This window comes from Anarhichas minor, unplaced genomic scaffold (assembly GCF_050575085.1).
Source record: "Anarhichas minor isolate MPS153535 unplaced genomic scaffold, ASM5057508v1 ptg000004l, whole genome shotgun sequence".
NCBI lineage: Eukaryota > Metazoa > Chordata > Actinopteri > Perciformes > Anarhichadidae > Anarhichas > Anarhichas minor.
In genome coordinates this window covers 13,217,395-13,238,128 of record NW_027466450.1, presented here as the reverse complement: position 1 = coordinate 13,238,128, position 20,734 = coordinate 13,217,395, and the positions used below count along the sequence as shown (strand labels likewise).

The 20,734-nt window shown below is 42.3% G+C and overlaps 1 protein-coding gene across 3 annotated transcripts in view; it reads left to right on the top strand.

The window, feature by feature from the left end:
• The window catches only part of epb41l5 (erythrocyte membrane protein band 4.1 like 5), a 31,042-nt gene extending 12,328 nt beyond the window's left edge, over positions 1-18,714 (top strand). The window contains exons 9-27 of one of the 3 annotated variants that reach the window (XM_076109724.1): positions 586-706; positions 860-947; positions 1,100-1,188; positions 1,448-1,517; positions 3,218-3,387; positions 4,197-4,303; positions 4,529-4,547; positions 5,401-5,446; positions 5,716-5,837; positions 11,290-11,432; positions 11,661-11,752; positions 11,955-12,089; positions 12,426-12,493; positions 13,341-13,463; positions 14,558-14,639; positions 14,942-15,022; positions 15,638-15,700; positions 15,933-16,060; positions 16,634-18,714. In XM_076109724.1, the coding sequence (XP_075965839.1) occupies positions 586-706; positions 860-947; positions 1,100-1,188; positions 1,448-1,517; positions 3,218-3,387; positions 4,197-4,303; positions 4,529-4,547; positions 5,401-5,446; positions 5,716-5,837; positions 11,290-11,432; positions 11,661-11,752; positions 11,955-12,089; positions 12,426-12,493; positions 13,341-13,463; positions 14,558-14,639; positions 14,942-15,022; positions 15,638-15,700; positions 15,933-16,060; positions 16,634-16,703 (1,817 nt within the window). In that variant the 3' untranslated portion in view covers positions 16,704-18,714. Of the gene's footprint in view, positions 1-585; positions 707-859; positions 948-1,099; positions 1,189-1,447; positions 1,518-3,217; positions 3,388-4,196; positions 4,304-4,528; positions 4,548-5,400; positions 5,447-5,715; positions 5,838-11,289; positions 11,433-11,657; positions 11,753-11,954; positions 12,090-12,425; positions 12,494-13,340; positions 13,464-14,557; positions 14,640-14,941; positions 15,023-15,637; positions 15,701-15,932; positions 16,061-16,633 lie in introns of all 3 variants that reach the window. The other 2 variants (XM_076109717.1, XM_076109730.1) reach the window with 2 other exon arrangements.
• Positions 18,715-20,734: the final 2,020 nt, after the last annotated feature.

Here is a 20,734-nt window from a genome sequence, read left to right as displayed (position 1 = left end):
TTTTCTCTTCTCGATATCCTGAGGCTATCCTCACAGCTGGACTAGCTAAACAGTGAGGTCCTAATTGCTCCTATCTACCCAAATGCAATCAGAACCAAGGCTTTTCAGTCTCAGTCCTATTTCTGTACACCACAGTACCAGAGATGAGATTTTCCTTTTTTTCTACCTTATCCTCTTTTCAACACTATTCTCATTTTTATCTGGTGAGGATTTATGTTTTTTCTGGCCTTCGTCTCTTTTTTTCACCCGATTTAAAATCTATGACCTCTTGCCCAGAGAGAGATCAGATACCCATCAGTCATTTGTGTGTGCGGGGACATTGAGGGAGGGTTTGTTTATTATACTGTACATTAGGATGACCTACTACCACAGTATTAGACACCTCCAGGGGTTGTGAACACAAAAGTATTATTTCAAGAATGTTGTTAGTCTTCACTTTATTGTACACTGAATTACCAGTTAGTGTTAGATACGTCTGTACAGTCTCGTGCAGCCCACAACCACAGCGCCTCAATGTAATGCATCTTGTGAAGCTATGTTGCTCACAGTGGGAACTGATAAGTGTGCACGCCTGTGTGTTTTCAGCTGAGCTAGGTGATTGCGACCCATTAGAACATCATCGGGACCTGGTGTCAGAATTTCGCTTCATCCCCAACCAGACGGAGGACGTGGAGCTAGAGGTATACAACAAATGGAAGGAGTGCAGGTAAGATATCTTATCATAATAATAAAAGGATGCACTGCAGTCTGTAGACTGTATGCCGGCCTTCTGTTTGGCTTGGAGCTGCAGTTATGTTTTTGATCATGCAGACATTTCTTTCTGTTTCACCTCCTTCATTCTTTCCCTCCGTTCTGTCAGAGGTCAGATGCCAGCTCAGGCTGAAATTAACTACCTGAACAAAGCCAAGTGGCTAGAGATGTATGGGGTGGACATGCATATGGTCAAGGTAACTGACACACACTCTTTCTCACGAGCATGACCCGTATACCCTGACTAGAAATTGGCGAGAATGTGCATATAATTATGTGAAAAAATTCATAATCTTACCTCTTTTGCTGTCTCTTCTTTACCGTCTTTTATTCTATATCTGCTATGCAGGCAAGAGATGGTAATGAGTACAGTCTGGGTTTGACACCCACTGGAGTTCTGGTGTTTGAAGGAGAAACCAAGATCGGGCTCTTCTTCTGGTATGTTTGGTTAAGTCACAATTTACTGAAATATTTGCTTCAATGCTTTATAGAAACATCTTCGAGTTTTCAGTGTTCTTCCCTCTGTGTGTGTGTGTGTGTGTGTGTGTGTGTGTGTGTGTGTGTGTGTGTGTGTGTGTGTGTGTGTGTGTGTGTGTGTGTGTGTGTGTGTGTGTGTGTGTGTGTGTGTGTGTGTGTGTGTGTGTGTGTGTGTGTGTGTGTGTGTGTGTGTGTGTGTGTGTGTGTGTGTGTGCTGTAGGCCCAAGATCACTTGTCTGGATTTTAAGAAGAGCAAACTGACGCTTGTGGTAGTGGAGGATGATGACCAGGTGAACATGAGCACACACACACTCGGATTCCTGCCATACAGTGGAATGTTGAAAATGCACAACATGCATTCAGCCTCTCATAGTAATCCCTCTTGTTAACAGTTTATCAATGACCCGATCTCAGAACTCTGACTGTAAAGAATGTACTGCACCTGCCACACTTTGCTCCTGTTGCAAGGACAAAGCAATACCACACCGCAGTGTATTACCAGTTCATTGTTAATTATTAGTTAGTTATTGGTGGTATCATAACACTTCATGCAGGTGTCGGCTTGTGAATGACATATTCACATATAATATATAAACAACTGATCCTATCGCGTCTGTCCTCTTACAAAATAGGAAAGAATTAAACCACTTTGCACTTTAAGGTAAATCTCAACATTTTACCAAATATCATCATGAAGTAATAACAACGCTGCCATTTACTGACAGAACGAAGACAAAATTATTTACAAACCAGGCAAGATGTATTGGTTTTTTGCGTCCCATAAAAGAAATGGTCAAACAATGAGTATTGCTCTTAAAGCTTTTGTTAGAAGCAGAGCCTGAGCCCCAAAAAGAGGCTGGTTCCAAGTCAAAATGAAACAAGGCTTAGTATTGTACTACCCAGAGGCTAGTGTACATGAGAGAGAAGGAGAGCCTGTTTGTGTCCATCCTGGAGGTCTGAGTGAGGTTAATAAAGAAGCCTGCCCGCTCTGGTATTTCTGGTATGCACCATTCTCCAACTCCTACACACACACACACACACACAAATCTCTGTCCTAAACAGTTATATGCAGCATGCTAGTCTTTTCGCCACAGGCATTTACAGTATGTACTATAATTCTCAGCTCTCTTATCGAGATGCTTGTTTGTCTCACACACACACATAGCAGGAGCATCGGAGATGAACCCAAAATAGAGAAGGCTGGCTCTGAGTCTTGTCAGGATCATTGCATTGAAAATTGTTGCACATAGTTTGAGAGTAAATTGCGTATGCCCTCTGGAACAGTGGATTGAGGAAGCGAAACAGTCGCATCCCATTGTTTCTAAATTTCGTAAAACAGGTGGCTAGTTGGAAAATCACTCTTAAGATTATGCCGTTTTTAGCCCCGCCCCTAAAGCATACCCTGCTTTATCGTCTATTTTACTCTTAATGGACCATAGTTTACGAAATGAACATCATGCTGTATTGAAGAAGACTTGAAACTAATAAATCAAGTGAGCGGTCATCTTCTCATAGACTTCTATACAATGAGACTTCTTTTTGCAACCAGAGGAGTCGCCCCCTGCTGGCCATTAGAAAGATATTGTCTTCACTTTCCAGACCCGGAGGTCAGTCGAGCAATAACAAACGATGCAGACCTAAGACCAAAAAGCAGTCAGTCAGCAATCACACATCGAAACATGTTCACAGTCTATTTCGATCTTGGTTTGTTGGCACATTGTACACTGTAGTGCAGCCATCCATCCTTCACATATCAGTCTCCTTCCACAAGCAACAGCTAGCACATGAGCTTTGTTTTACTGAAAATATATTTGCTAGGACTGCAGGAGTTTCAAAAGATCACGTATTACTGGTGAGGAACTAATGCTGTGCCATGGTTACTCTGACTGGAGGTATCCATTATGCAAAGTAAATGTTGTATGTCCCCGTACTGTGAACTTGTCCTCTCCTCTGAATCGCCCAAATCTAACCTCGCGCCTCTCCTCCCCAGGGCAAAGAACAGGAGCACACCTTTGTCTTCCGGATGGACCACCCCAAGGCCTGTAAGCACCTCTGGAAGTGTGCTGTGGAGCACCACGCTTTCTTTAGGCTGAGAGGGCCGGTTCAGAAGAACTCTGCGAGCTCTGGATTCATACGCATGGGATCCCGCTTCAGATACAGGTAACGGACCAATGTACTGGTTAACATGCTTTTCAATGAGGCACCTTTTTCTTGGCAGACTTGAAGCCCCTTTTAAAACAACACACCAAAATCCTCACTGGGGACGCCAACTTGTTTTCCTAAGTCGTGTTATAAATTGAATCAAGAACAACTTTGCACAGAAGTTTTACAAGCAATTCTAGTAAATTGAGTATCAAACTGTTCACTTAGACTTTTAAAGAGTGTCTTTCTGTTGATCTGTACCAAATAAATCTGGTGTTCTCCGAATGAGTCCTCCAGTGAGTGACTTCTATCTGAAAGAGAAATGAGAATGCTGAGAACAGTTGCAGCTGGGCTTGCTTAACAAGAAGACTTGGGGGGGGGGGGGGTTGCCACACATTTAGAAAGCTGTGTGTTTGTTTCTGTACGATCTGTTTGAACATACAAACAGAGATAGTCCTAGTTTGGTGCACAGTATCATTCTCTGGACATGTGAGTACACACAGATACTTTAGACAGGCACTCAATGTCAACATGCCGCAGCAGCCAGCCAGTTCCCTTCTGTGTGTGTTTAAACATTACCCAGTTGGATAAGCACTGGCAGTATTGTTGGTTTTACACAGAGGTTACAGGGTTTGTTGTTAATAGAAGGTTATCGCTTGGATGAGTCCAGAGTTCAGCAGGGGTCACCGCTGTGACTTTTGATTTACACAAGAATCATTAGGAAATGTCTCTTTTTGTATTTCATGGTTTGGCCTGCGTTGATCCGTCTGGGAGCAAACAGAAGTCCTTGCATGTGTAAAATGTATTTTTTGTGTTTTTGTGGCCAGTGGAAAGACAGAGTATCAGACAACCAAGGCCAATAAAGCCAGGCGGTCCGCCTCCTTCGAGAGAAGGCCCAGTCGACGTTACTCCAGAAGAACCATGCAGAACAGAGGCGAGGACAACTCTCTCTCACAGCACATGTGTATATACTGCCTAAACACATAACAATCAATACCACAACTTAAAATACATTACATAGTACATAGTATATACACATGAGGAATGCATGCAGAAATGGAAATATCTTGCGTGATGTAAACATGCACAGACCCATATTTCTGTATTTTAGGATCTATCTGAACTCAACACTAACTGTCTGTTCGTTGTGTTTTTACAGGAGCGTTCCATCATCAGGAGTGAGTACACTGATATTTAAACATATGATTGTGTCCTTTGCCTGATTCAATTACTTTTATCTCGCCTTTCGTTTTTAGGGTGACATTTTATATAATTTCCCAATTGTCGTAAGCACCGCTGCTGCGTGATCCTGTTTGATAAATGACAACGATGGAAAGGCTTGCACTGTAAATGTCTTGTTTTTACGTAACTTTGAGTTCTCAAGTACCGTAGCTTGAAGTGCTGTGACTCGCACTCTCTTAATTCTCTCAGTTCCACCATAATAAGCCTTGACTTGTACTCTGGTTGCAGAAGTAGCTTTTTGTTATGGGGATGTGTGTGCAGGCTAAATACATGATGTCAGTGGTAGTTTTAATCTGTCATGGGACCAGTTGACTCAAAGCATTGTGATGATTATTGTTCCTGTGACTTTTCATCACCCCTCATTGGACAGTCCCAGACTGTGACAGCTCAGACAAAGTATTTGCAATATTTAAAGCTGTGCTGAAAGGACGCCGCATTAACGCCTTGTATAAAGATGGGGATTTGCAAATTGGCTAATGGACAACTTTGAAAAGAACATAATGAAAAATTGTGTCATAAGTTTGACTAAATTGTACAACTCCATTGCCCCAGAATGTGGTTCATCTGTCGCAGCCTGAAGACTTCTGTGTAATTTGCCACCCGTGGTGGCTGCTCAGCCAAATTAACACGAGCGACGTGCTCTGTGAGAAGCATTATGGGAGACTTTAAGAGTCCCTGGTTTATTTCTTTAGTGTCCTTAAGTGTTCAGACGACACAGACAACCAGTTTAGTTCAAGGTGTTTGCTATTTGTTTTTTTGATAATTACTTCAATTTCTTTCTTTGCTCAGACTTCTTTCCTCGGGCAACGGAGTCAGCTCCAGCAAAGGCAACAAGGTGAGGAGCAGAACTGCTGTGTGTTTGAGTCCCTCCATTATACAGGAAAAGAAAACGGAGTTAGACAATGACACGTAAGAATCAAACTACAGGGAAGGATCAGTAATGGTTACTGTTTTCACATAGAAAAGAAGTAGTTCATTTATATGACTAGATACAGCTGAGAATATTACAATGCATTGACAACGACAATAAGGTTTAATGATGGAGAGATTGCAGCCAATCTCATCTATCTGTGCCGACCATATTTTCTCTCTTTGCGCCTCCAGGCTACTCCCAGTAGAAGTGCCTGGTCAGCAGTGCCCGTGGTCAGCCCGGTGGCTGCTGCTGCTGCCTGTGCACCGATGGAAATCGAAGCTCTACCCAGGAGTCCTGGAGGAGAAAAGAGGAGGTTGGTACCCGAGTTCAGAGTTACTTCTTTCTGCCAATTTCTTTTATCTTCAGCTCACCTTATTTGTTAAAATAAGTGAATGCACATTTGGGAGATTGGAGAGACCGGATGTTTTCAAGGTTGGATGGATGTTTTTAAGTTAAATGCCAATTATAATCCGTCATGCCAGTGGCAGCTTACTACAGTGCTCACTGATGAGGGCAACAAGACCAGGTCATGCATGGTTGGAGCAGACTGACTGATCCCTGTGGGGTGCTGAAAGAAGTGGGTGGATAGCTAGGTGTGTTTCTTTCATGGTCTAATGCCACGAGAGTGGGTTGAAATGGCTTATCCACTGACCCTGTTTTGCTGTGACCATGGATGGCAGGAAAGAGTAAATCTTTGAATGCAGTTTTTGTGTGTGAATGAACAAGCAAATGTACATGTAAATATGTGTGCTCCCTCCTCTGTTATAAACCTGCCATGTTCCCCCTGTGTGTTCCAGTATTAAAATGTACTGAGGACATATTGGTCTTGTCTGGAGGCAGACCAGGTAGGTACGATCAAACACTGAACCTCGCCATTGCTCTGGCTTTAACCAATCAGTCGCTGTGCAGTGGCGGGCTCTCTGATTCTGGCTTTCGGAGAAGGGTTTTCTTCTGACCAAACGGTCTCCTGTGATTTGCTATTTGTCCACTTGTGATCAGCATGAAAAGCCAACCTAATCGCTGCAGTTGATGTGATGATTTGGGGTGCGGTGCTGGGATCTGTGACGTGACATGATTTCAGCTTTTGGACGTGTTCTGTTCAAGACTTTCGGTGCATTCCGGTGTGTAGACGTCTTTACTTTCAGTCCTCTAATGTCATGTTGTGCATCTTGTTGGCCGCCTGCTCCTCTTTGAACCCTCATTTATCTTCTAAACTGTTAAAGGGTTCACAAGATATTTGAGGATGAGTGGAAGTTAATACTTCTAATTAGTGATGCTAAGGACTTGCCAAAAAGATTTCAGGTTTTTAGTGCTGAAACCTTTACCTTTACCAGTGTAAAGTAGGTTCTCTTACTTCTTGATCATACTACTCTGGCTTCTGTGGAACAAAGCTCAGGGCTGATCCGGTTTCTAGTAAAGTAAATTTCTGGTAAGTTGCACTAAGAGGATTGCCTGGCTTTAGAGCAGAGGCCTTTTTTCTTAGTTTATTACCCTGAAAAACAGGATGCACAGACATAACCTTGGAAAGGGCGAGTGCACAGACAGAGCGATGGCCCGTCACACTCATTATGCTGTATACTCCTCTTTCAAACGTTGTTGCTCAAAGGGTTAACGGTGTATCCTAAAGGCTGTAAATACTTTCTTTTCCCTGCACGTCAACCAACTCTTTTTGTTTTGTGCGGGAAAAGCAAAGGTTTCCGACATTTTGCTTCCCAGGTTAGTGTCTGTTTTAAGTGTTTTTAAACTAGATTAAGTTGAAGACCTGCCAGGTACAGGCCCACATTACTCTGCAGTAGGCCAGTGTTGTCTGGTCTACTGCTTTATCAGCAATCCCAAGACCCAAGCCCTGCAAGTTCTTGTGTATTTTGATAAGATATTACACTGAGTTCTGGTTCATGCTATCAGCCAATGGCAACAGTTTACTACTGACTCAGTGGGCCGGAGGAGGATGCTTTGAAAGAGACGATACCACTAATGCTTCAGACTAATCCCTTTCTCCTCCCACTCCTTTCTCCCTTTCTTTTAGCACTTAGCACTTTTAATTTAGCATGGAGCACTCGAGCGATCAATTTCCTCTCTCCCTCTGTCTGTCGTCCTCCAACTTCACCAAGCACAAAAGAGAATAAATGCTAATGTGCTTAAGCCTAATGCTCATACATGTAAAGTTGTGATGTGATGCCTTCATACTGATGATATAATCCAGTTTATATGTAAAACATAATGACAGATCATTCACACGAAATTAGTTGAATAAGAGGAGCTGCATTTGTTTAAGTAAGAGAAAACAAAGTGAAATGTTAACCAATACGAATTAATTAATAGTAATGGGTAATGTAAATGGCCTGTATGCTCTCTCGTTGTTGTTTGTATCTGTTGCCTTCTCTCTGTACGCTTTCCTCTCGTTCCTGTAAGCCTCTCTACTTCTCTCCTCTAACATCATCATAAGTAGATAACTTAAAGATGAATGCCATTGAAATGAATTCATTGCATTCTATTCTTCCATTCGCTATCAAGAGAGTACATGGAAAATAATGAAAGGTCAGGAGTTCAGTCTGCTGTAAATCTAGTCGCATCATCAAGTCCGTCATCGTTTTACAGAGGCAGTGGGAAACTGTGCGCTCCCTCACCTCCTGCGCTCCCCGTGGAGCTGTCGCCATGAATAACGGCTTCCGGCTCGCAGCCGCCAGCGCTGAATATATAAACACAGATTTGACACATAACCCATCAGACCTCAGCCGCTAGAGGTGCAAAGCCAGGTCAAGGAAGCTCCAGAGACACCCAGTCCACTTCACTCCGCTCAAGTGTGCAAGTCACAGCACACTTAGATGCACGCTAGTGTACAGTGTACCAGAAGCAATGTGCCATACGTTGCATGGCATGTTCAGTATCCCGACACAACCATGAACGCCTTATGTATGTATTCATGTTTAATGTTCACTGAAATATCTTTTTTTTTTAAATCATCAGCAGCATGATTTCTCTTGCCAAGCCCTGATTTAAAATGACATGATGTGACAACATAACATGGAGCTCTTAGCACGACTGTAGAACCTCCTCAAGGAGTCCTGTTTCTCATACATGCAAGGACGGACTACAAGGTGAACCTGCACCTCAGTCCACATGCAATGAATTACACTTCAAAGGACGACGCTCCTCTTCTTTCAGACTCATGTTATCAGCTGCCTCACATTCTCTTCTGCTCCTCCCCTCTTCTTTAAACCTGTCAAACTAGCGGTTTCTCCTTATTCTCTCTCTCCCTCATTCATTTGCATACAATCTCTTTCTCATCTATGCTGTTTTTCCATTCAATGCTTCCCTTCCTCTCCCACCAGTCTTGCTTGTGGTTTACCTACACCCCCCCCCCCCATCTCTTTACATCCCCTTGTCATTGTCCTCCACCCTGTTCTCCTCAGGTCTCCTCTCCTCCACCCCTTCATGCTCATGTCTCATCAAAGCTCCCCACAAGGAGCCGGACAGATCCGAGGAACTGCCAACGGCCTTGCCCCCTCCGTGCTGACATGAATTGGACAGCACACTAGTAAATGTGAATGGCTCGGCAGTGACTCACCCGTGAAAAGCTTCTGTGGCAGTGACTGCACCACATGGAAGGACACATTTGGTGTGAATGCAGTCATGCCTTTCTAACTGAAGCGTTCCTCCACACAAACCGCTCAAAGTATCACGTATTCCGTCGCAGACTGACGCCTCTCCAAGCGTGCCATCACACTTGATATACCGCCCTTCTCAATGTTTCACTCGACTCCCTCCGCTTGTCCTCGACCCTTCCTCCATAGACAATCCTGGAAGTTGTCTACTTTTTGCTGCTTTTCTCTGTCACCTACACTTTCTTTGTCGCTCTCATTCTGTCTGTCCTCGCCCCCTTTCCTTCCTCTGTCCTTCACTTTTAACCTCATGGCTGGGGGGGGGGGGGAGATGGTATCAATGTGAGGCTTAGGAATTCAACTCCACTCTCGACTCCGTCAGGAAACAATAAGTCGCATAGTTCCTGCCTGGAGGGTTTGACTAAGTCCTCTTCTGTTCCCAGTGTCGGCCTCTCAAAATTAGTATTTCAAACACTGTTACTGCATTAGTTCCATCAAATGATTTTTTAAAATATGATTTTATCTATTTTGTATTTAATCTGTTCTGCACATTTTATGGATCTGCTGCTGTTTTTAAAAGGTAGTTGGATAAGAAGGTCGATGTCTTTCTCGTCTGTCGTGTAGAGAAGTTGTTAACTTGGCACAAAAAATACTAGCGTTTTGTTCCTGAACACATCCTGGACTCTATACTCTTACTTCAATTCAAAAATGACCTTCTCATCCAACATTTGGCGAGAAATCCAACAAGCACAATCCCATTAAGATGTTCAAAGGTGAATCGTAATGTAATGTAAATTGTTTAGCGGCATAGCTACAGTAGTGTGGAGACAGTTGGGAGGGTTATTATGAAACGACGCAGCCACCGAGGTAACGGTGGGTTTGACTGATGTGTAAAGAGCGGTGTGCATAATAACGGAAATCTCACCTCAACTACTACACTGTACAATGTGTTCTTGCACAGTTCAACCAATGAAGATGATTTCATAATGTGATTGCTTAGTTAAACGTTTACAACATGGCTCCGACCAAAGGATGTATATCTTTCTGAACAGCGTTTAAAATCATTTCAGAGAATAAAGACAGGATTGCTCTTGATTGAGAAGACGATGTAGTGTTGTGTGTGTTTGATCAATATGAAGCACAGGAACAAAGGACATCTATACACTACTGTTAGGATTGAACATGACAAGAATCACTTCAATGCTCAGAACCTTTGGGTTGTTGTAAAAGATGTATCATCTCCCAATGACATCTCTTAACTGTGCATGCGCTGCATTTCATTATAAATACACAATGCAATGCATTGTTTACTGCCCACATCAGGGTTGGATGCATCCTCACTGCTTCCTTCACGGATTACCTAACATGTGGGAGTGTTTATGTACGTTTGGTTAGTGAGTCCTCAGGAACAGTTTTGTCCTTTTCGTCACATCTTTGTGTGTGTTTGTGCCTAAGCTGCTGTGTTCTCAGGCAGTGTAAGTAATAATAAGTAATATATGCTTCTCATGTTTCACTGCGTCTTCAGGCTACAGAAATATGAGGTAATTACTTCTGCTGGAAGAGCTTCCACCAAAATCCATGTATCAAATGTTCTGCTTCAATATTGCACCACATGTTTCCCCTCAAAGATTATTGTCTGCTTTGCTGACTTACTTCCACTGACTGAATCGTGCTTCTTTACCTCTTGAGAAGATGTTTTCACCAATGCTGTTTATTTAAAGAGCTTCCCTCTTGAACGCACAGGTCCTTTATCTTTCTGGTAGAAGGAACAGTAACTGTCTTTGTGCTTTCTTGAGTTCCTGATAACGAACATTTTTTATTTTAAATACAATGGATGCAAGGCTATACTTGCCAAACACCTATGAACCTTTACGCTTTGCCAGATATTTTTCAAAATACGGTGGCCTTCTATTTAACATTCTATTACATTTTTGTAAAGTTTGTTTGTTGGAAGTTATTCCAAAATTGTCTTCTGAAAATTGTCACCATGGGCCAGTTTTGACATCTTTGCAGAGTCCATTCATGTCTCATGGGTGTCGCAGGTAAGTTGTACAGCTGTCTAATATCACACTTGCATTTTCTCCTCCAATGCTTTTGTTTATATTTAAATATGATTATGCCGCTTCTTTCACATCCTCCTCCTCTCCTGTTTCCTGTCTCTAGTGTGCCCACGGTTGCTGACCTGATGGAGACGTGCATCGATGATGTCCTCGGGGGTCCTGTCGTTCCCCCTGAGACCGCTGCAGACGAGGCCGGACCCAGCTACGCCTATGCTGCCACCGGGGAAGATCCTCTCAGCCTCGCTGGTGAGGCCGCAGAAAAGAATACCACACAGGGAAAAACAATGAACTCTGAATCTTAAAATAAGCCACTGTAATCCTATGAATACCCCTATAGTATATATGAACATGTACTTGGCACCACCACTTAGACTCACGCCCGTCTTCTTCACATCTTTATTGTGCACGCACTGAATGATTCAAATGCAGCTCTGTGGGCGTGTGTTTAAGTTTAACGCCGTGTCTCTCCAGAAGCAGCCGCTCGTCTGAAGCAGCTGGAGTTGGAGAGCAGTCCGCTTCTTGGTACTCTGAAAAATGTCAACGTTAATATGGCCATGAACAATCAGGTGAGTATTTGTTAATATAGTATTTAGGTTAATTTTGCAACTTTTATCCCAGGACCTAAAAAGGAAAACTAGATAAAGACACGTTTTATTTGCGTCCAGCCCCAACATAGAGACATTACAGCAGGGCTAGCATCGCTATGTCTGGTTTGTTCAGAAGTAATAACCATATTTCTTTGTATGGGGTGTGTGTGTGCCCCACCAGGAGGACGTGTTGAAGCTCACAGAGAAGTGTGGTCTGAGCAGCACAGGCGGTAGTCCAGCTGTCACTCCACTGTGCACCCCAGAGGATCTGAAGAGTAACATCCTGAAAGCACAAGTTGAGGCTGCTGCCCTGAAGGTGAGGAACAGACCCCACACAACTGGATGCATGTTATTCTTTAGTGATCGCACTTTAATGCTTCTAATTTATGTACCTTCATGTATCTGAGGTAATGGCATTCAGCCAGGGCCTTTCTGACTTTCAAAACAGCCTTTTCATGGTCTGACAATGAGGGCTTCAGTGTCTGTGTCGCAGCAGAATGACTTCATCCTAGCGGCAGTATGTCAGTGATGTGCAACACATCCATGTTAATGTCACAGTGGCGATGGCACTCTGCTGTCCTGTGAGTCGGAGATGAATGGCTGCATTAGTCCCCCGCCCGATGAACCTCTCTCTCCCTGCTCCGCTGTGTAGGGATCTTTGGAGGAACACGTCCTAATTGTTGGAGATAAAAACTGTAACTTGCAGGAGGCTTCAGCCAGGTATGACCACACACTGGAATATTTTTATTATTAAAAGTACAGTCTGTAGATACATATTTATAATGAAGTGATATTTCTTAAACTTAGCTCCCTTATGTTATTGACATTATAAATAAAACAATGTGTTTCTGCTAAGGCTCCCAAAATGTATTCAACTATAGAAAACATTTTGTTTATTTCGTCCTTTCAGCTTCGAATCGTCTGTCCTTTAAAAACAGTACAGTACAGTCAGTGCAGAGAAAACATGGACAGGAGAGAAGCTATTGTCACTTGTGCTCTATTGTCTTGAAATGTGGGACTTCCTCCCTCCTCCTCCATCTCCCCTGAGTCATGCCAACTGTCAACACATTGTCTCAGCCAATCTGGGCACTGCCTGCTGCTAGAGCTGATCAACCGCTTGAATATTCATGAGGATTATTGGCGTTGCTCAGAAAACATTACGTCACCTTCAGCTCGTTCTTACAGGCACGGCTCCACAGCTTGTCAAGCAAATCCCTGCTTTGTATCGGAGGCAGTAAGTGGCTCAGGATGATGGTGGGGGGGTGAGCCACGTAAGATTTGTTAAATGCAGTCTGTAACAATATATAATGTATATATCCTCCAGTTCTTATTTAAAAAATCCATTTAAATGTTCTTCCTTCCCGGTAACCCATTCCAATATTGATTCATGATGAATTTGCTTATTTTATTGTGAGAATATTTTACTTTACTGTGAAAGGATTGCTTTGATTCAATCTTGAGGGTTTCATTTTTTTTTTCTTTTTGTTGAATATTTTCTGCCGAAATTGCGCATCGAGTAGAAACACAAAATCACTGGCACAAAACAAGCGCACGTGTCTATTTTCAGGTTGAGAGTGCGCACGGGGCGGATGGGCAGTAACTCCTCTCTGTCCGTCAGCACTCGCCCTGAAATCCAAGACTCCTGGGACCTGCTCAAGTCAGCCTCACTGGTCTCATCAGCAGGGGCCAGGTCAGTCTGTGTGTCTCTATGTACTAAATGCTTTAAAAATATATATATGTATATGCAAGTTTAAAAACTGCACACACTGGGATTTGTCTACCTGGTAAATTCTGAATATATGTATTCATTATTCGCTCTGTGGCTGAAGAAATGTGAGAGAGAGAAACAGTGAGAAAAGCTTCAGCTAAGGAGGGAACCTTTGACGCTGCAGATTCCTAATCCTTCTAATTATATTGCATGTTATAGCGCATTATATCCGTTTTCTCCATTCTTTTATCTAACTTTATATCAAACAATAGATTTAGTGATGACTACACTGTCCAGATTAGGATGCAGTAAATTGATGTTGATCACTGTGCCTACAACTTTAAACACATCTTATGCAACGATCGTCGTCATTTAACCTACTTCAGCTGTTAGGACCTTGAGAGTAGGAAGAAACAAAAGGCTCGGACCACTCGGATGTTAACAAGGAATGAATAAAGGAGGATAGAAAACCGTTAAAAGTAAGGGTATAAAGATTGTATTTGGAGAGTAAAAAACAGGTGCATTCAGATTTCAGTGCAAAACTGGTTTTCCTTCAATAGCATCGACTTAACTTAACTAATTCCTGTGCCCTCACTGTACTATTCATACAGGCCTGCCTCCTAACAGAGCATAAAACAAATATAATGCTCACAATATCCATCGAAGAAAGAAGGGTTGCTTGTTCTTGGTGGTCTTTGCTGACATCTGTTGGCATGTTTTAGCAATGCCTGCTTGTGTGTGTGTGTGTGTGAGTAATTCAGTGTGTGTCTGGGTGAGTTGAGTCACATGACTTGAGTTCTGCCTGGATACTTCTGGCGTCTCTGCTCAATAAGTGTTTACAGTCATGTTTACTCATGCTGGGCTGAAACAACAAATTGATCAATCAATTAGTCAATCATAGAACATCTATCAAGAGCAATTTTGATAATCAATCAAGAGATTTCTTTGATCATGTGAACAATAAATGTCTTATAAATGTACTAATGAAATATGCTTTAACTTACTTTTGTACCAAGGAGGAGGAACTTGAAATACATTTCTGTAATTGTTTCTTTCTCTCTTTCTCTGCTCATCAGTGCCGAGAGGCTCGTTGAAGATGTAAACCCCTCTGTTCCCAAGATGCCCTCTGAGTCTGCCGGCGAAGGCATGGCACCAAAGGTAACTCATAACATTGTATTTATTACACGTCATGAAGGTACTCATAACCCTGTCTTACTGTGACCGCTCTTAAACCTGAAGGATCTCTGTTTAAAGTGGCAGAAGATAACTTTTCAACTTCTCTCCCCGTCGCGTTTCCAAGTGATACCATTGTAGGTGCCGCTGTTGCAAAGACGATCACCTCGCTTCCCTTTTCTTTGGAGTCTGCTGCTTTTGTCTCTCCTCTTTGATCTAGTGTCGTGTTGAGAATTTGTAGAGGTTTCTTCTTTTATGTGTTGTGGTGTGTTTGTGTCCTTCTGCAGGTTAAAGCAGAGGAGGTTGACCTGCAAAACGTCGCCCCACTGTCTGACAACCTGATTGATTTCACTGATCCAACTCCTATGGTCAGTCACAGTCCTATTTGTGAAAGCACCTTTTGTAAAAGGACAGGATTTATTGACCTGTTGAAGAACACTGAGGAGGAACGATTAGTCACTGCAGGGAGTAAACCACTGACCTTTAACTCAAGACAAACTCAGTCTCACTACCCACCTGGACTGTAACAATACAACACGTTACAACATTGTTTTCAGGCTGATTTGTGCGTAACAGTCCTGCATTCAACATATTTCCGTGTCTCATTTCTCCCCCGTTGATGGCATGTGGCACCCACAATTTAACTCGAGTCCCACAGCGAAGTCCCTGTACTCATTACATCGGTTTCTAGCCGACAGAGCACCGCTATTCTACCATGAAGGTCTGTTTACGTAAACGCCAATGACGTCTACGGGTCTGGTAGGATTGTCTCATTGGGGAAGAGTTCAACCGCTACCTCTTGTAACTGTGTTCTGAGAGGCAAGTGGAAAAAGAGGAGTAAGAATAAAACAAGACATGTGATGTGTGAGAGTTGGCAGTGAGCTATTGAAGTAAACCTGCATCCGTGATCGAAGGTGGTAGAATGCACCACCATAAATGAATATGGTCAATACAAACATTATCCTGATCATTCTGTCTCCCAGCTACCACCCGTGCAGCAGCCCAAACCTCCCATCACACCTCGCTGGATCATTCCTTCAACCGCTGTGAGTGATCAATCTCTGTATTCTCACGTTTTCTCACGTTCAACTGTCTACCTGGAGGTTTTCATCTGTATTCCATTATTTGCATTTGTCTCCATTGTCCTGAAACGGATGATGCAAGGCTCACTGTTCATTTTTTCCACATGCACTTGCATAGCTGCTGTTCACGCTGGCTGATGTAGAAGCTATGTAGAGAATGACCTCCTTCCTTCTCCCTCATACCCGTCTAATGCAGCCTCCTGGCGTCTTTACTAACGGCCTCCTCGACCCCCCTGCTAAGGGTCTCCTCCCTGCAGATGGGGGAGCAGCTCTCACCCCAGTCCTCCCCCGCCTCGCTCACACACGTAACGCCAACTCCGCCAGGTAAAACTCTTTTAGATTTGAACCCAAAGCGCCTGAAGCTTGCTTTTAAAGCAAGCTTTGGTAGTATGCTGACCCCTGCTGGTCATGCAGGAAAGTGCCTCCCTTTAGCTGAAATCCCGACGCAAAAGAGTTCCAAGTGGACCGAATCACTTGCAACTCTTGCTTGGTTTTGCTATTTAGAGAAATCATGAGCGCTGTATCTGTCTGTAAAACACAGCTAGTCACTGCAGAGGAGTCTCAGCTAGTGAAGTACATTTACTGAAGTATTGCACTTAAATACAAATGTGAAGTACTTGTGCTTTACTTGAGTATTTCCATTTAATGCAACTTTATACTTCTACTCCACTACAAGTCAGAGGGAATTACTAAATGATGTTAGTTATGCACTTCACCATGTGATGGATACTTTTTCTCTGTTCCTTGAATTCATTCTTCTTAAAGCATAATGTTTCAGGACCCATATGCTCATAACTTCTCGGTCAACACGATCGTGAATGTTTGATGCTTTTGCCAGCAAAGTATAGTCTCCATCTCTGATGCAGTCATTCTGCCATCTGTCACTGTGTCGCGCAGCACTGTGGGTCAGCAGCCAGCCCCGGAGGACGGAGCCAAACCCAGAGGTCTCCTAACCACTGAGCTCTGATGGAGAAATGAGGAGCGGCCATCACCACATTCCCACCTCACCCCCCCCCCCCGCCCTCACCCAGCCACACAGTGCTGAACACTGAGGGCTCAGAGGGAAGTTGGAACCAGGGAAGAGGCAGCTTACAGACACAATTACACCCACACTTACAAAACAGATTGGACAAACTAAACATAGTACACAGGAAAATAATAGGAATATGATGACATGTTTTTCAAGATAACATGCCTAGTTTTTGTAAAACAAACATTTAGCTCCAGTATTAACATCTTAAGAGCACCTAACTTGTGAATCTCCTGTATGAGTTCACTGACAGTGACCTGCAGTTTGCTTAATCCATCCAGTCAGCCAAACCTCTGTCTCTCATAACGTGCACCACCTCCTTGTCGGTGAAAAGTGATGAAAAGTCTTTTTACTCAACTTGTTTGCTACGGAGGTCAAGTTGACGGAGGTCAAGTTGACGCACTAAGATCTCGTGACACTGTAAGGTTCGATGCGTAAAAGCATCCGGCTTCTGACTCGGAAGGGAAGTTTGTCTCTTTTTTTTTTTTTTTTTTTTAAATCTTGCTGGTTATTCTCACCACTGGATCACTGCTACACTGAGCTTGTCTGTACACGCACGGATCACACAGAATGTAGCGCTGCTGTGCTGAAGTACACTGGATGAAGGACTAAAAGAAATCTATAAAAAGACGAAGACGGTGACTTTAAATGTTGACTCTAAGAGATGAAAGCCTGGACTCTGAACATGAAGTACTGATGTGATGCTGTACTGTCCTTGTAGCACACTACAAACCCTTTAAATCCAGTCAGTACTGCACGTGAAGCTCGTCTGTTGGCAGCCACTGGATATGAAAACTTCACTGGATTATTTTTGCAACACTGGACCTTGAAATTGACGTTTTGCATTGGATGACAATGTAGTTGACCACTGTAATGTTTTTTTTTTTTTATCCTGCTCTTACTCTTCCTTTTTGATGTTTTAATTTGCTCGTAGCAGGACTTTTGAATTCACACATTTTCGTAGCAGCATGATGAGGGATCGAACATCACGAATGAAACTCTGTTTGGACCCAGTTTGTTCTGTTTCTTTGTAAACTATTATCATGACTTTGAGTGAAAGTTGAAGATAAAGTTTTAACATTTTGTGTAAAATGTGATCCTATACTTCGTTTTCACTTGAAATCGCCGCCTCTACGTGCGGCCATTTTTTATTTACAGCAAGTTTAAATTGGTAAATGCAAGAGGCTGCTCATCTGCTCGTAATCTCCCCCGTTAGAGAACATGGCTCCTGGACTTAATATGCTGTAGCTACTACCCTGCCTTATGGACATGAATGTATTCAAATAGTCTCATCTGAGAACGCTGGAGATGCCACACTATGAAAACTTTTACGACTTGTTAAATTCTCAAATGCTGATATGGTTAATGACTGGAGGAAAATGTGTGAAATATCTTAAAAGCTGATTTTATACGTGTTGTATTGAGGCCTGATTCTACAGTTATTAATGAAATGTATCACATTGACTCTTAAAAGATGGGCTTTTTAAAAGTCTCAATACATAATCACTAAGTCTAGACCCTCATTTAAGTTATGTCTGTAGGTTTTTCATCATCAGTCTTGAACAAGGGAAGCTGACTGTTTTACGTCTTCTTAGCCGCGACGGTTATTTATGCTACTACTCTGTTCAAATATTACATGTTGTCCAAGAGTGTTGTAGCGTACAGTTTTAATGTATTGTCAGTGTAATGGCATCAGCTGGCTGTAGATATGAAGTCGATTTATATATATTTTTTTGAAAATGATGTTGGCAGTATTGTTACTACACACTGAGAATATTTCTGCATTGAGGTGTTCTCTAATTACAGAAAGAAGTAGGAGACGTATTACTGATCGAGCTGAGTGGAAACACACAGATTGTGACCTTTTCAAATGCAATTTTATATAAACCTTTATTTTTTTTTTCTGGAATACCTGATCATGATTCAGTAAAGCTTTGCTACAGTAGGACTCAATTGTTTTTCATTCATTTTTACTGTTTGGCTACTGTTGATTATTTACTTAGTTAGATTTTCAGCAACAGTCTCATTTACTACTGTGCTGTGAACCACATGGGATTCAAACCGGCTATGGAACAATGACCTCAGTCTCGCATCTTTATCACAAATGTAGCAGTAACCACTGACCCGTCCGCCTCGAGGTTTAAATATATTCAAACTTTTTAAGCACATCATCCGAAAACATCTGCATGGTCTTCTTGGATCTTAGTAAAAGGGATGTTTTAAAGTGGGGTTGAATGAAGTAAGCCTGCTTAGCCATAGTCGGTGTATTACATACAGTAGACTAGATGACAGTCGGCACGACCCCAGTTTGGAGAAGCAGAGTTGAAGCTCAGAAGCAAAGCAATGGTCCGCTGTGGACGGCGGCAGCAGCAAAATGTGTTTTAGACACCTAAAAACATACTTGTGTCATCCATAACATTACCAATTTATTGTCTATAGAGAGCAGTTCCACAATTTATACTGGATGACATCACACATTAGAGTATTTGGTTTTTTGGTATTATATTTCTGGACCGTCTTAGACCATGTATGAATATAAAAAACTAAGAGTTCCTCTAAAGGACGTTCAGCCTGGTGAGCGGACAAACTGTGTTAACATGTCGGCGTTTAGCTTTTGGTCTTCAAACTGTAAAGAAATTCAAGTCTCAGTGATTCACGTTTCACACAGATTTTAACAGTCTACATGTATGTTGGCCAATCCACCACTGGATGGCAGCACAGCACTATTTCTTTGTACTATTTTCCTCATTAACACTCCAATTCAGATCTCCACCTCATAACTGTAAATACATTACACCTCATGCAAAACTCATCTCTACGCTACTGCAACGCAAAAATTGGGACTATGAAAGTAGACTCTTCCAAGAAGCTGTTTATGCCCTTGAATGTCATCGAGCTGAATAAATACCCTTTAAAGATGGCACGGTTGATTGTATTTTACATTAATAATCAAGATGCAACATTTCCCATTATAATATCACACGGCAGCACACTGTAAACGATGACATTCTGGGCACACACTCTGTCTTTGTGTTTCATTTTCAACTGTTAAAGGTTGTGTTTGCTCATTTATTTAGGCATAGATTATTGTACTAAATAAGTCTGATCTCTTTAAAGCGCATTGAATAAGACCAGAATTTACAGCAGCGTGTTTATCTTCTGGTGAGATAAAGTAGCTCATATACAGAACTAGCTAACCTCTATTTGAATGTACTGGCTCAGCAGAAGCGGATCTTTTTTTTTTTTTTTTTTAAATCAACAAATCATTTTCTTATCTGATGGATTAGAAAAAAATCTACTCAAATGGAACAGAGTGGTGTAAGTAAACCGGTTTTCACTGAATGTTTCCCCCTGCAGATACTATAAATCAGTCTAATATCTCCAGGTCCAAGATTAGTGTCTCGTTTGCACAGGGAAGTCTGTTAATCAGATTCCAGATGAGCGATGTGTTTTTGTGATAGTGGATTTGTATAAGAGAGGTGAACAAGAGAAAAAAAACTAATGTTTACACATGCTTCTCATTATCTGAGAGGTTTAAGCCACTTTTTTTTTTTTTACAAATGAACTGTCCGTCATCTCTTCAGCTGCTTCATTTAAAGGACCAAAAACAACATCTGCTTTTGGGGCCAGATGAATACACTTTTAAAGACTCATTATGAACCACAGTTCAGTGGCTGTTGCCTTGTAAAGAAAACTGTTCTTTCAGCTAGAAAACCCTCAATAAGTACCAGAATAAAAGCAAAGACTTTTGCAGTTATTTGTCAATTGCCATATTGGTTTACATTTCAAACTGCAGTGATTTGAAATTGATTGACTGCGACTCGTCCATGCTACAGAGCAATACATAGTTGGACCATTATTAAACAGCAGACAGCATACAGCTCAATAACTCAGCCAGGACTGCTCCCCTCAGCAGATGGGCCGACTTCCCCCCCCCCCCCCACCTTCCAAATGAATAATTGATTACA